The sequence below is a fragment of the Lynx canadensis genome, chromosome B2 (genome assembly GCF_007474595.2).
Source record: "Lynx canadensis isolate LIC74 chromosome B2, mLynCan4.pri.v2, whole genome shotgun sequence".
NCBI lineage: Eukaryota > Metazoa > Chordata > Mammalia > Carnivora > Felidae > Lynx > Lynx canadensis.
The window spans coordinates 64,140,904-64,157,562 of NC_044307.1; the positions used below are offsets into that span (position 1 = coordinate 64,140,904).

The window sequence follows — 16,659 nt, forward strand, 5'->3', positions numbered from 1 at the left end:
TAACTGGAACAGTCTCATGAGAGTGGTTACACATACTCTTTTGTACCCATGTCAATTCTGTGTGCCCCAGGTAGCAAATCAGACAAGTTGAAGAAATATGATACAATTTCCTAGACTCTAGAAACTCCACTGATAATACCACTACTATGAGACATTTAAATGTAACTGAACTCTCTTTCACTATATCACTGACCATCTTAGTGGCATGAGTGATGCCGTGTTTAGGCGGGACTCTTGATATGTAGAGTGTTATCAAGACTGATGACTCTTATACTTTGCAGTTATTTCTAGTTCAGTAATTCCTAGAGCCCTTGAGGAAGTTTTAGGACTGGCTACTCTGAACTTGTTCACACATGTGGACATTCAGTCATATATGTTAGGGACACGTGCTTGTATTCATTTAAAACAAGAATCAGAGATTTGTTTAGCAATTTTATCTTTTGCAGTTTTTTTTTTCTCATTTCAAACATACTTGTAGAAATACTTTTTAAAAATTGTACATACATTTAGACTCTTGTGGGAAAAATGGCTAAGCAGTCACATCCTGAAAAGTCTACTTGAGATGTCCTCTTTACTATCAGGGAGGAATAAGAATTTTTGATGTGGCAGCTACTGCTCCTCTATAATACTTGTTTATTACAAAGAATTCCTTAAGGGATTATTTTCAAACCAACTCAGAATTTTATAAATAAAGTAAAATGAAATGAGTAAGTAGTTTAACTATAGGTAGTTATAACATACGTATGGGTTAAAATACATACACACACACAAACTCATTGGGAATCATTCTCATGGCATTGTTTTAATTTTTTATATGTAGAAATCTGACAGACTAAATATTTATAATAAAATATCTACCAGTTGCTTACTTTCAAGCATCACTTAATAACAAAATTTTGTATAATAAAAGTAATTTTAACTGTCTTTTGGGATTTATTATTATAGGATTTGACTTCTGTTATACTGCAACCTTATAATGAACAGTATACCCTAGGGAGTAAAATTTAGTGTAAGGTAAGAGTACTTCTTAGTCTGTCAAAAAGGATTCGTTTTATAGGAACATTAGTAAAAAAACAACAACAACAAAAAAAAAACCAGTCTATATCATGGACTGGTAGAAAACTAAAGGTAAGATCTGGTTATTTTTACTAGATTTAACATTTCTGTCTAATGAGATGTGATGCTTTAAAAATTATTCTGAGTTTTTAAAAAGTAATTAATTAAATATTAGCCTTTACTTTATTATGCCATACTTATATGCAAATGTGTTGCTTTTTATAGGGCAGACGACCTGAACGCCTTGCAGCTAATAAGTAGCCGAACATTGAAGCTGCACTTTAGCCTCCATAGAGGCCTTCATCATCATGTTAATGTTATGTTTGATTATTTCCACCTCTCTGTTGTGTCTGTTACAGTCCACGCATCATTGGTTGCACTGCACCAGCCACTAATAAGGTAAATTTAACCAATACCCTGGTCCTAATTAATGTAGTATCTTTTATTTTATAGTGAAAACATATACATTGATAAAGTTAATTAGGAATTTCTAAATTTATAATTATTAAGTACTTTCATTTTATACTAAAGTTATAAAATAATAATATTTAAGAGCATGGGAATATTAGATTGATAACTCTTTTAATGCAGAAGTATGAAACAATCTTTGTCAAATAAACTGATCAAGAAAACCAGTGCAGTCTGGAAATAATCATACAGCATTGTTTAGTCTGTACCTGTGTTTTTGTTTTTTAAATGTTTCTTTATTTTTGAGAGAGAGAGAGAGAGAGTGTGTGGGAGGGGGGGGAGAGAAAGGGAAAGAGCTGGGGAGAGAGGATGACAGCCTGATGCGTGGCTTGAACTCACGAATTGTAAGATCATGACCTGATCCAAAGTTGGATACTTAACCTGCTGAGCCACCCAGGTGCCCTTGTACCTGTGTTTTTTGTTTGTTTTTTTAACGTTTATTTATTTTTGAGACAGAGAGAGACAGAGCATGAACGGGGGAGGGTCAGAGAGAGAGGGAGACACAGAATCTGAAACAGGCTCCAGGCTCTGAGCTGTCAGCACAGAGCCTGACACTGGGCTCGAACTCACGGACCGCGAGATCATGACCTGAGCCAAAGTCGGATGCTCAGCTGACTGAGCCACCCAGGTGCCCCGTACCTGTGTTCTTAAGCAGTGCTGTACTATATTCATTCTCTGGAAAAGTATATTCATTTTTTTCTTCTTTTTTTGGCCTCGTCTCTGGATCAGCTAATTCTTTCTTAAATCTGTTGCTATATAATAATTCTTGTTTTCCAAGTCATTAATCAATTTTATGGATCTTTACTAATAAGCTTTTAAACTGTATCATGTACCATTTTCTCCTAAAGGTACATGATATTCTGGATTATAATAAATGCATTGAGATAATTATTTATTTCTGCCCATTTCCATAGGGAGATGAATTGTTTTTCATTATGTAAGAATACATGTCAAGCTTTTCAGTTTTTTACAATAAAACATTGTCCTTTTGTGGTGTGGGCAACAGATAGACACTTAAAATCAGTAACTTACATGAAAAAGACTCCAAATTGATTTGATTTCTGAACTGTCTACTTTACAATTTCTGTCACAAATCTGATCCCAACAACTGATACTTAGGATGGTGCTTCAGGAATGTGATGTTAAACTGATTTGTCAGAAAAACTAAGTAGGGGGCGGGGGCGCTTGTGTGGCTCAGTTGGTTAAGCATCTGACTCTTGGTTTCCACTCAAGTCATGATCTCATGGTTCGTGGGATTGAGCCCTGCATTAGGCTCTGTGCTGACAGCTCAGGAAGAAGTCTTTTTCCTAATGACTTGCTTTGTTTTCCTTATACCTGTGACTAGTTGTTTTATTATCTTTTTTTTTAACTCTTAGGACTTCGAGAGCTTGTTCTCGGTTGCTATAACTTTTGTAAACAGGAAAGTGTTCCTATTATATAATTTTATTGTAAACTTTTTCAAAAAATTTTTAGATATTGATTGAATAAATTAATATGTGATAACATGAAAGGTAAATGAAATTTCTTTGATAAGAAAGTGCTTCTTTTGAAATATGACTTTGAAATGAATAGTATACAATATTTTTAATGAATTACATGTTAGGTTTTAATGCTAAAAGTTTATTTAAAAATATATTTCTGTAGTTTTCTGAATCTCTTGTTACTGTAATTTCAATAATCTCTAAAATATTTCAGCCATTTTTTTTCTTTAGAATATTGGCTTAATTTCTCTTCTGAGAAATATACAAACAATTTATAGAGGTTAGCTCATCTTATTGATGTTGCTTCCTAAGGCCCCAAATAAATAGAGTTAGTGATATTTACATCGCTAATCCTAGTGAGTTAAATGTGTGCTTCCTCTTGCAATGCAGCAGTTTTTGCCACAGACTAGTAGGAGAAAGAGGCAGCTCATCTCCTAGAGACCGTCCAGTGTCTCCTAGAGACATTTTTGGCTCTGAATTAGAAGCCAAGAGGATTAGCTGTTGGCTCTGGTTAGTGACTGGAAAAGAAAATGAGATGCCACAACAGCTGAGGTTGCTGTTCTTTTATTTAGCTGCCGTGGGCCTTGATCTCCCCTCTGTTGTGGCTAGAACTTTGCCATGAAAGATGCAGCACCTTTTGCTGCCTTTTTCCTTTCCTGGAACTGAGAAGGGAAGCAAGGAAGGGGTAAAGAAAAGCTTTTTGCTGGTGCATGCCAGTAGAGGGGTCACGTTAAGGGTAACATTCCTCACTATGCTTTGACAAGTTTTTTCTGAGGTTTTATTAAATGGCTTTTTTCTCCTCTAAACAAAATGAAACAATATTTTACAGATATCATCTTTTTAAATGTTATTTTTATTTAAAATAATTTCTATGATCAACACAACTACAGACATTAAATCAATTGCTTATAATAAGTGGGGTTAGATTTCTTTCTTTGCTTGTTTTTTACATAATCTGTTTTTAGATTTTTTTTTTTTTTAAGTTTATTCATTTTTGAGAGAGAGAGAGACAGAGCATGAGCAGGGGAGGGGCAGAGAGAGAGAGGGAGACACAAAATCCAAAACAGGCTCCAGGCTCTGAGCTGTCATCACAGAGCCCGACTTGGGGCTCAAACTCACGAACCATGAGATCATGACCTGAGCTGAAGTCCAACGCTTAACTGACTAAGCCACCTAGGTGCCCCTATGTAATGTTTTTATATGTGAACTTTTCTAAGTATAACTTCTGTGACTCAATTCTGAAAAACACATTGTGGCAAATGTAAGTTACCATTGACTTGCAACTCCCTTCTTTGCTGGGATGTGGATATTTAATTTTTGCAAAGCAAATTGATTTTGCAAATGAAGACTGCTTTCTGCTTATGGCAAAATTGACTTTCATTCCTGTCTTTTCCGTTTTGCCAAACTGTCAAACAGTCCAAATGTTTTGGGCTACTTATAATTAACCAATACTTTATCTCAAAATTGTATGTGACTTTAAACATTCAAATAGAATATGCCTTTTACTGTATAGAACTTATGGTATATTAAATGTAATGTTAATATTAACAATAGTTCATATATGATTGAGACAGTACCTTGAACTGCTTGAAGATTGTCTTAATAGAGTTCATAGGCTTATAGTAAAGAGAAAGGAAATACCTTGTTTTTGCTAAATAGAGGCAACAAATAGATTTAGTAGCTTTTCTTTTTCTATATTTAAGTGGGAAGCTATTTCTATAAGTAGAGTCCATATTTGATTAACTTTATGAACTTGGTACCAGTTCTGACAGATTAGTATTTCCAAATTAAAGCTTGATCCTCATTTGTCATTTAACTACTTGGATTCTACACTGTTTTTATTTTTAGAATCCTTTGAGACTTCCTAAAACCCAGTTATGGAGACGTTATCTCAGGCATCTAGTCTTGATTTTTTATATATTCTTTGTCTTTTCATAAATGATTTCAGTTATTAAAGGAAATTTTTCAGAATACTTTAGAAATTATAACTTTGCAAAACCCTTGCTCTTTATTTTTATAAGATTTTCTTTTGTAAGTATTCAACATTCAAATAGGCTATTAGGACAATAATAATGTAATAATTATTTCTCCAGCTTTCCTCGCCCTGTGAAGACAACTTGGCTAAATAGAAATGCACCAGCACAAAACAAAGATTCTGTGATTCCTACTCTTGAAAGTGTGGTCTTTGGTATAAACTACACAAAACAGTTATCACCAGACGTAAGAACTGAAATACTTATGCATCCTTTTTTCCTCTTATTTTATTTTTAAAAAAAAATTTTTTTTTTCAACGTTTACTTATTTTTGGGACAGAGAGAGACAGAGCATGAACGGGGGAGGGGCAGAGACAGAGGGAGACACAGAATCAGAAACAGGCTCCAGGCTCTGAGCCATCAGCCCAGAGCCTGATGCGGGGCTCGAACTCACGGACCGCGAGATCGTGACCTGGCTGAAGTCGGACGCTTAACCGACTGCGCCACCCAGGCGCCCCTCCTCTTATTTTAAATGAAGTGTTTTTTAACTGTTGTATCTGTGAATGTAATGTTTATGTTATTAATTATTTGAATTCAGTAATTTACAGATCTAGTTGAATATGATCTTAACAAATTGGTTGGTTCCAGTTGTTTATTGTGAAAACTAACCTGATACTTAGCGATTAACCAGATTTAATGGATAAAGATCTTTGACAATGCCTTTTTTAACTTGTTACTATCACCTCTTGCTCCCTTAACAGAACTGGTAGAATCATTCCAAAGGAGCTTGTAAAGAACAGTTGCCAGAGTTGAGACTCAGCTTGCAATAGTATAAGTACAACCAATATTTCCTTAAAAGGAAAGGGACTTATACTATAGAAGCAGAGTATCTGTCCTGCAGTGCAAATGTAATTTGAATCTCCAATTTTCAAAAACCATAATTTAATCTGTTTGTTTTAAAAGCCCACTGTAACTGAAATTACTAGAGTCACATTTTATATGTTTCAATTACTTGTATGAACAGAAGCAATTCTCTAAAATATTACTGAATTTTTATGGTTTAGAATAGTTAGTAAATGTTTAGAATTTTTCCTTTATTATTCGAAGTTTTAAGTGTAGTATTTTTTGGTTACTAATACTGTATATCCCAAATCTATTCTTTGTTTAGGGTTGCAGCTTCATCATTGCAGACTCCTTCCTACATCATGCGTATCATTTCCATTATACACTTTGTGCCACTTTGCTGCTAGCCTTCAAAGGATTGCACAGCTACTTCATTACGGTAACAGAAGAGATTCCCTCTTGTCAGAAACTAGAACTGGGTATGTTAAAAGTAGCCAGACCTAATCTATAGTTCAAGTCTTCTCTTCATTCTCATTTTGCTAGTTATCAGCTTTGCCGTAGCTTTTCTTTACTAAAACTACAGTGTTTATATGCTTCACTTCTACTTCTTTCTCAATTCCATCTTTTTTGACCCTTGATATTACTTTCTGCAATTTAAAAATTCTTTTTATGCTATTGAGAAATAACTTCTTGGTTCTAAGTTTGAAATGAGTCTTTTGATAGATTTTTAAAAAATATATGTCAATATACCATTCCTATTAAAATATAACCAGAAAACATACTAGATAGCAAATGTTATAATTCTCTACAAAATCATGGGGAGATGAGCTAAATCTGTACTTCCAAATATTTAAGTCTAAGCAGATTGTAGGTGCTTGGATCATTTTTATATACATTTGGTTCTAAGTGATCTCAGGTCTTATTTCTTTTAATTCAGAGAATAATAATGTTACTCAGTTTTAACATTCTGAAATTTATTTAAATCATTAAAATAATCAATCTTGGTTTTAGTCCAGCAGTAATATCTGCATATATGTTACAGTACACAATAAAAAATGATCTTGTCTTGATTTTGCATACCATTTGTAGAATGGTATACAGAATGCTTTTGCACATATTTCACAGAAGATAAATTTTGGAGATTAGCAAAAATAGGTTTTTATTCAGACCTTTTATGTTAGCTTAATAAGCTTTTCTTTTCAAACATCAGCTAATAGTTCATCATAATAAGCACATTTTAAAATTCTCAGAATAAATTAATTTTATCATTATATACTTGAATAAATCAAGAATTACTTTTAAATTTTACTTAATCAGTTTTCTTTGTTTATTTGTTTCTCAAGGATCTCAGTCTTTTAACAGTATTGAGGCACTCTTAAAAATAGTCACTGTTATTGAAAATAATTCTTGGGTTTGAGACTAGTTAGCCTATTATTATAATTGCCTATTTGGGGATATAAAAGAATTGTAAGAACATGTAATGATTTGTATGTCACTTAAATTCAGCTGTGAGAAAATGCTGATATTGTGCCACTGCCTATCAGCAATTACTCCAGTGGATTTGATTAACAGATATCACTCAGTTGACTACTTAGAATACTTAATTCAAGGATCCCAATGTATATACAGATGTACAAACAATAGGAAAATTTATTCTTTTTTGTTCATGTATTCTTTCCCAAGACAAAAATGGTAGAAACATTTTGATTACTCTCTCTGAAATACTCTTTTTCCTTGCTATTTTGTGTATTTAGAATCCTTCTGTTTGTCTTAGGAAAATCTTGTAGGAAACCACTGCCTCAAAAGTCAACTTTTTTAAATGTTCTCTTTTGAACATGTAAGAAATGTTTTTAGAATAGAACTAATCTAGACTATCACTATCCTCAATTCATGGAACAATGATGCTCATATATTTTTTAATTTGATTTTTTTGGAACTCCAGCACATTTTCTTAGAATCATATTATAAATTTTGGTTAATGACCAAAGTACAAAATTATTAAATTACAACATTGATGAAGGACAATACCAAGTGCCTGAAAAAATAGAATTCTAAAAAGAAGCAGTGTGAAACTTAGAAGCCATGAATAATGGTATTTCTACAAGAAAAATATGTTAGTAGTTTGGATGTTGAATGGTGTAGTAGAACTCATAGAGGCATTATCTTGTAGTGCTTAAGAGTGCATGTTTGGAGCCATTTCTGTCCCTTACTAGCTTTGGGACTGTATACACAAAGTGGTTTTCATTTGAAAGAGTGATTGAAGGGAACCAGATGTGCATAAGTAGGAAGGAAAAACGAGGACATCCAAAAGGCAGAGGGTGTAAAGGAGCTCTAGGAGTAAGACTTCTTAATGGTGTAGTTTCCTTGGGCTTTTATGGGCACCTACTGTGTCAGGTATTAAGCTAATTACTGAGGAAAGAATAGGGTCTCTCTTTAAAGAACCTTGACTTCTCTTCTTTTAATAAGTGATCAGTTCAACATTGCGATAGGCAGGAGGGACTCACCCAGCAAGACAGGACTTCTTGGGGCTTTAATGTAGAGAGTTGTACCTGAGATGGGCATATAAATGTCTGTATAAGGAAGACATCTATCTGCATATAATTTTCAAATAGATTTAACATGTAATACTTGAGAACGAAAAAGCACGAGTCACATTTTAAGTTAGATAAAAATATTTCTAAAAGGAAGTAATATTTATTGGTAAATACATAATGATTAAAACAAGCACCTCTTCAAAGCCAAGATTTATTTCAAATATCTTACACAGTATTAGCACTTTATTACTAATTTATTAATATAATTCAGCATGATAATTCATTTATTTATCAGGTTATAAATTATCTTATGGGTAAGGGTGGCTTTTATGTTATATATATTACTTTGGCCTTATACATGTAATATAGAAAAATCATAATTAAAAGAGCCCTTATATTTAATATCAGAAGTTAGGTACTAAATGAATACAAACTTTATTCCAAATTATTTGCTTAAAATATTTTATCACAAACCAACTTCTAAGGCAAACCTAGACTTTAGTCTTAAATAGTGATAGAATAAAATTATTAGTACCTTACACATACTACCTACTCAAAATATATTTGTTGAATAATATATATGAATGAATGAATGAAATGGCACAATATAGTTTTTGTTGTTACTTATAAAGTATATAGGCAACAACACATAACTTACCATAGTTTACTAGGGATCTTTAAAATCAAGACTCATCTTCAATAAATATTTATTGGTAGCATTTGTTATTCTTAAACTTTTCATCTTTATATTTTCTATTTATTGTGAATTTTAATTTATTCTTCAATGCATCTTCTAAATATCTAAAAAATACTATTAACTATTTAAAAAAATAATTACATATTCTCAATTATTAACATTATTTATTTTTATCCTAGCAAAATTATATTACAAGCACTAGCGAGTACTTCCATAAAGCACTGTTGACTATCATTATATTCACCAGTTTTAATAGGTGGATATAAAGTAGTTCTTAATTAAAGGGTGTTTATTGTGTTTCCTTCTACTATTTGATATTTTTCTTGAGTTTTCAAATAAGTATATATAAAAGTCTTAAACTCTACCATGCTTTGAAAAATAGCTCTAAACCCTATTCCCTCTTTTAAAATAATACCTTGAATTCCTTTCTGCTTTTGCCATTTTCTTTTCTACTAGTTGAATGATGTACATTTTTTTTTTTTTTTTTAAATAATGTGTAGTTAAATATGCGTTTGGTGCAAGGAGCTCTTACTGGAAATGGGAGTCACAAGTTCAGGAATCTAGGCTTTGGCAAATGATGTAAACTTTCTGGGCCCTGGTATCTACACTTGTAAAAGCAGGGGTTGATCTAGCTCATTTCTCGGATCCCTGCCACCTCTAAAATTCTTAGTCTAAGAAATTAAAACATAAAAATAACATTGGATTATGAAATGTTGAGTAGTTCATACATTTAAATAGAAAAAAGAACAAAGTAATATAAACTTAAATGTACATCATTTGCAATTCTAATAAGCTAATTAACTAACTGAAAGACTCTGCTGTGGTATTCTAATCTAACTGCACTGTCAGATCAATACTAAGTCTATTATCAGGTTGGAAAATTCTAGTAAACTTTATTGTAAAAGGAGTATTAGTAACTAGTGCTGTGTGCAATCCTTGTAACTAGCCAAGGCCAACATGCAGGTCCTTTATGAGCGCCTTCTCAGAAGAAAACAGCCACGAACCCAGAAAGACACCTGTCTAGGTATGTTTACAAATAGGTTAAGTAAATAATCCTTTTCTATTAGTATGAAATTTTGCTTTAAATTAGTGTCAAATTTCATAAATACGTATTTATTAATATAGTATGTTCCTACCACTATTATTTTAGAAATTCTAGAATCAGTTTTGTTTGTAAATAAGCTTCAGTTAATTTCTTAATTTATAATATTGACGTTTTTAATTAAAACTTGAAAAGGTAAATACAAATATTTCTTTGGCTATTTTCCATATTCTTTTTACAGTTCCTACAAAGAGCACTTTTTGGAAACCATGTTTATTGCCAGAATTTGTGTTTACTGATAATTACCTTAAATTTGTCCAAAGTCAGCTTATCTTTGGGTAGGCCCAATTATAATAAAATGTGTCTTAAAAACTGAAGCTAATTAATTTCATGCACTATTAGAAATAAAGAAGAGAAATATCTTCAGTATCTGGTTTTGCTTTCTAAGTCAATTTAGATTTATTTTTTACTGTTCTTAGCTTCAAAAGCAAAATAGTATCAAAACATTACTATCCAGATATTACATATTTTAACGGAAATAATCTGATTTCATTATTTTATTTATATGTTTCCCTGCATATTTTAGACTTTTGTTCTTGAATAGCAATAGTACTTAACTTACTGTACTTTCATAAGTATATTGAAGGTTTTTACTTGGTGTTGAATAGACCCATTACAATTACATTTTTTAAAAGTTATGAAAAACTATAGAAATAAAAAATAAAATCATAGTGTTTATTTCTTAGTTTTCAGAAATATGAACAAAATGAAATTAAGGAGCCAAAACCTTTCTCACTATTTCTCAGATGAAAATAGCTCAGAAAAAGGTCAATTTTCACTAAAACTGTTAATGGAGAAACTGATCTTATTGTCAGAAAAGAAAAAAGAAAGGTTAAAGATTTATTTGTGGTTATTATTTTAGAATATAATTTTATATTCTCATATAAAGTATAAAATTAAAGAATTCATAATATTAAATTGTGATAATTTCTGACATACTTTAGTGGATGAAAATATATTTCTTGTTTAAACTGTTATATTGCCAGCCTATCAGCTTACGTTTGAGCATGCTAAATTCTAAATAACTGTACAAAATGCTGCGTATATTAAGTTCTATATAAAGAAGGGCCCAGTTTTTGGTTAGATGGGAAAAGACCTGATTCAAACCATAATGAAGTTAAGGGATACTTTTATTGAGGTATTTTTTATCCTTAAAACCTGGTATTATATTGGCATTTTCTGAGCTATGTTATTACAGATATCAGTTGAATGAATGAATAGATGAATGGATGGGTGGATTTAGAAAATAAATGTAAGATATATTTACCCTTTGACCTAGCATCCCCACTTTGGTTAACCTTTATCATAAAAATATGAGTACTAGTATGTAAAGATATATGTATAAACATGTTTATTATAGTATTTATCTTTATGATAAAACTCTGAAAATAAAGATAAATGCCCATTTTTCAAGTGAAAAAGAGTAGAATATGAAGGAAATTTTCTTTTTTAATTTTAGTTAGTTAACACAGGACAATATTGGCTTTAGGAGTAGAATTCAGTGATTCATCACTTACATACAACACTCAGTGTTGTCACAAGTGCCCTCCCTTAATACCCATCACCCATCTAGCCCATCTCTCACCAACCTCCCTCCATCAACCCTCAGTTTGTTCTCTATTATTAAGAGTCTCATGTGGTTTGTTTCCCTCTCTTTTTTTCCCTTTCCTTCTCCTGTGTTCATCTGTTTTGTTTCTTTAATTCCACATATGAGTGAAATCATATGGTATTTGTCTTTGACTTATTTTGCTTAGCATAATACATTCTAGCTCCATCCACATCCTTACAAATGGCAAGATATCATTTTTTTTTATGGCTAATATTCCTGTGTGTGTATACCACACCGTCTTTATTCATTCATCAGTTGATAGACATTTGGGCTCTCTTCTTAGTTTGGCTATTGTTAATAATGCTGCTATAAACATTGGGGTACATGTACCCCTTTGAATCTGTATCTTTGTACCCTTTAGGTAAATACTTGAAATGTAATTGCTGGTTTAATTTTTTGAGGAACCTCCATACTGTTCTCCAGAGAGGCTGCAGCAGTTTGCATTCCCCCCCAACAGTGCAAGAGGGTTCACCTTTCTCCACATCTTCGCCAATACCTATTGTTTCTTGTGTTGTTAATTTTAACCATTCTGCAGGTGTGAGGTGTATCCCATTGTGGTTTTGATTTGTATTTCCCTGATGATGGGTGATATTGAGCATCTTTTCATTTGTCTATCAGCCATCTGGATGTCTTTGGAAAAAAATGTCTATTCATGTCTTCTGCCTGTTTCTTAACTGGGTTGTTTGTTTTTTGGGTGCCGAGTTTGGTAAGTTCTTCATAGAGATTGGATACTAAGCCTTTATTGGATATGTCATTTGCAGATATCTTCTGCCTATGGAATGGCAGTTTTCCACCATGTCACCATCCAGTTTTCCCAGCACCATTTGCTGAAGAGACTGTCTTTTTTCCATTGGATATTCTTTCTTGCTTTGTTGAAGGCATTTTAACAATGTTTGTTCTTCTAGGCAATGGGCATGGAATGCTTTTCCATTTCTTTGTGTTTTCTTCAGTTTCTTTCATGAGTGTTCTATAGTTTTCAGAGATCTTTAACCTCTTTAGTTGGGTTTATTCCTAAGTATCTTATTGGTTTTGGTGCCATTGTAAATGAGATCGATTCCTTGCTTTCATTTTCTGCTGTTTCATTATTAGTGTATAGAAATGCAACAGATTTCTACACATTTATTTTATGTCCTGCCACTTTGCTGAATTCATATATTCTGGTAGATTTTTGGTGGAGTCTTTCGGGTGTTTTATATGTTTCGGGTTTCCTACATAGAATATCATGTTATCAGCAAATGGTGAAAGTTTGATTTCCTCCTCGCCAATTTGTATGTCCTTTATTTGTTTTTGTTGTGTGATTGCTGAGGCTAAGACTTCCAGTACTATGTTAAATACTAATGGTGAGAGTTGACATTCATGTCTTCTTCCTGACCGTAGGAGAAAGACTCAGTTTTTCCCCATTGAGGATGAGATTTGCTGTGGGTCTTTCATACATGCCCTTTATCATGTTGTAGTATGTTCATCTAACCCTACTCTCTTGAGGGTTTTTATCAAGATTGGGTGCTGTATTTCATCAAATGCTTTTTCTGCCTCTATTGAGGGGATCATGTGGATCTTATCCTTTTTTTTATTGTGATGTATCACATTGATGGATTTGCGAATATTGAGCTAGCTGTGCAGCCCAGGAATAAATCCCACTTGATCATGGTGAATAATTCGTTTAATGTACTGTTGAATTCAATTTGCTAGTATCCTGTTGTGAATTTTTGCGTCCATGTTCATAAGGGATATTGGCCTATAATTCTCCTTTTTGATGGGTTCTTTGGTTTTGGAAACAAAGTAATGCTGGCTTCATAGAATGAGTTTGAAAGTTTTCCTTCCATTTGTATTTTTGGAAAAGTTTGAGAAGAATAGGTATTAAGTCTTTTTTTAAATATCTGGTAGAATTCCCCTAGGATGCCATCTGGCGCTGACTCTTGTTTGTTGGGAGATTTTTGATTACTGATTCAATTCCTTAATGGTTATGGGTTCATTCAAATTTTCCATTTCTTCCTATTAAAGTTGTGGTAGTTTGTGAATTTCTAGGAATTTGTCCATTTCTTCCAGATTGCCCAGTTTGTTGGCATATAATTTTCCATAGTATTATACTTGTTTGTATTTCTATCATGTTGGTTGTGATCTCTTCTCTTCCATTTGTGATTTTATCTATTTGGGGACCTTCTCTTTTGTTTTTGGTAGGTCTGGCTAAGGGTTTATCAATTGTGTTTATTCTTTCAAAGAAACAGCTGTTAGTTTTGTCAATCTGTTCTGTTTTTTTTTTTTTTAATTTCTATATCATTTATTTCTGATCTAATCTTTATTATTTCCCTTCTTCTGGCATGAGGCTTTATTTGCTGTTCCTTTTATAGCTCCTTTAGCTGTAAGGTTAGGTTGTATATTTGGGACCTTTCTTGCTTCTTGAGGTAGGCCTGAATTGCAATATACTTCCCTCTTAGGACTGCCTTTGTTACATTCCAAAGGTTTTGGACTGTTGTGTTTTCATTTTCATTTGTTTCCATGTATTTTTTAAATTTTTTCTTTAATTTTCAGATTAAACCATTCATTTCCTTAGTAGGTTATTCTTTAAATCTCCTTGTATTTGAGGGCTTTGCAAAATTTTTTCTTGTGGTTAACTAGAAGTGTCACAGAGTTGTGATCTGAAAATATGTATGGTATGATTTTGATCTTTTTGTACTTGTTAAGGGCTGTTTTGTGACCCAGTATGTGATCTATTCTGGAGAATGTTCCATGTGCACTCAAGAAGAATGTGTATTCTGCTACTTAACGATGAAATGTTCTGAATATATCTGTTAAGTCCATCTGGTTCGTTGTAAAATTCAAAGCTGGTGTTTCATTGTTGATTTTCTGCTTACATGATCTTTCCATTGCTGTATGTAGGATGTTAAAATCCTCTACTATTATTGTATTTTTAACAATGGGTTTCTTTGTATTTGTTATTAATTGATTTATGTATTTGGATTCTTCCAAGTTGGGGGCATAATATTTACAGTTGTTAGATCTTATTGGTGGATACATCCTTAATTGTGATGTTATGCCCTTCTTGATTTCTTATTACAGTCTTTGTTTTAAAATCTAGTTTGTCTGATATAAGTATGGCTACTGTGGCTTTCTTTTGACATCCATTAGTGTAATAGATGTTAGCTGCTATGTCACCTGTAGAATTGGTGTTTCTGGTGATGTTCTCTGGTCCTTTCTAGTCTTTGTTGCTTTGGGGTTTTTTTAATTTTTTTTTTTTTTTTTTTTTCTCCACTCAGAGAGTCCCCCTTAAAATTTCTTGCAGGGCTGGTTTAGTGGTCATGAACTCCTTTTGTTTTTGTTTGGGAAATTCTACATCTCTCCTTCTATTCTGAATGACAGCCTTGCTGGATAAAGAATTCTTGGCTACATATTTTTCCCTTTCAGCACGTTGAATATTTTCTGTCACTCCCTTCTGACCTGCCAAGTTTCAGTGGACCGGTCTGCTGCTAATCCTACTTGTCGAACCTTGTAGGTTAAGGTCCTATTGTCCCTAACTACTCTCAGAATTTTCTCTTTATCTTTGTATTTTGTAAGTTTCACTATGATATGTAGTGGCATTGACCTGTTTTGTTGATTTTGACAGGAGTTCTCTGTGCCTCTTGGACTTGAATGCCTGGTGTGTTTTTTTGGGTTTTTTTGTTTTGTTTTGTTTTTGTTTTGTTTGTTTGTTTTTTGCTAGATTAAGTAAGTTCTCAGCTATAATTTGTTCAAATAAACCTTCTGCCCCTTTTACCTGTTTTCTTCTGGGACTCCTATGATACAGATATTATTTCACTTAATGGAATCACTGAGTTCCCTAAGTCTACCTTCATGATCTAATAGTTTTCTTTCCCTCTTCTTTTCAGCATTGTTATTTTCCATAATTTTATCTTCTGTATCACCTTTTCTTTCCTCTTCTTCTTCATTCCTTGTTGTGACTATTTACCATCAGTTTTGCCTCTCAGTTACACCATTTTTTATTTCAGCCTGATCTGTTTTTAGGTCTTTTATCTCTGCAGCAAGAGTTTCTCTGGTGTGTTCAGTGCTTTTCTTTCAAGCCAAGCTAGTAGTCTTATGACTGTTGTTCTAAATTCCTATTTAGATATTGCTTATATTCCATTATAAGATATTGCTTATATCTGTTTTTAGCAAGTTCCTGACTGTGATTTCTTCTTGACCTTTCTTTTGGGGTGAATTCCTGTATCTTGTCATTAGCTAAGTTTCTGTCTTTTGCATGTTTTGAAAGTTTGTTATGTTTCCTGAGCCTGAGAGTAATGCTGTATTAAAAAGGGGTCATACAGGGGCGCCTGGGTGGCGCAGTCGGTTGAGCGTCCGACTTCAGCCAGGTCACGATCTCACGGTCTGTGAGTTCGAGCCCCGCGTCAGGCTCTGGGCTGATGGCTCGGAGCCTGGAGCCTGTTTCCGATTCTGTGTCTCCCTCTCTCTCTGCCCCTCCCCCGTTCATGCTCTGTCTCTCTCTGTCCCAAAAATAAATAAAAACGTTGAAAAAAAAAAAAAATTAGAAAAAGGGGTCATACACTGATCAGAGCCTGGCGCTTAAGGAAGTGTTTCTAGTGTATGCTGTGTGCACTCTGCTATTGGGTTTTGGCTGCTCTTTAAGACTGGTCAGCCCTCTGCAGAGTTCCTTGCTTGCAGTGGGGAGTGTTTGGACCTTTAACCAGGTGTGCTCTGATTTGTTTGTTAAAATAAGCCTGGAAAGAAAAGAACAAAAGAATAAAGAAGAGTGGGGGGGGGGAAAGAAACCTGAGCCAAAAGAAAAGGAAAAGGAATGAAAAAAACCCAAACAATCAAAATATATAAGCCTTATTCCAAAGAAAAAGAAAAGAAAAAAAGAGAAAGAAAATGAGAAAAGGAAATGAAAAAACAAAGAAAAAAAGC

At 33.2% G+C, this 16,659-nt stretch overlaps 1 protein-coding gene across 1 annotated transcript in view; it reads left to right on the top strand.

Annotated features, from left to right (window-relative positions):
* FAM135A (family with sequence similarity 135 member A) overlaps positions 1–16,659 on the top strand; it is a 121,782-nt gene that overhangs the window by 37,496 nt on the left and 67,627 nt on the right. Inside the window, 4 exon segments of the mRNA XM_030315786.1 lie at positions 1,282–1,455; positions 5,099–5,225; positions 6,147–6,300; positions 9,999–10,076. Coding sequence (XP_030171646.1) covers positions 1,282–1,455; positions 5,099–5,225; positions 6,147–6,300; positions 9,999–10,076 — 533 coding nt within the window.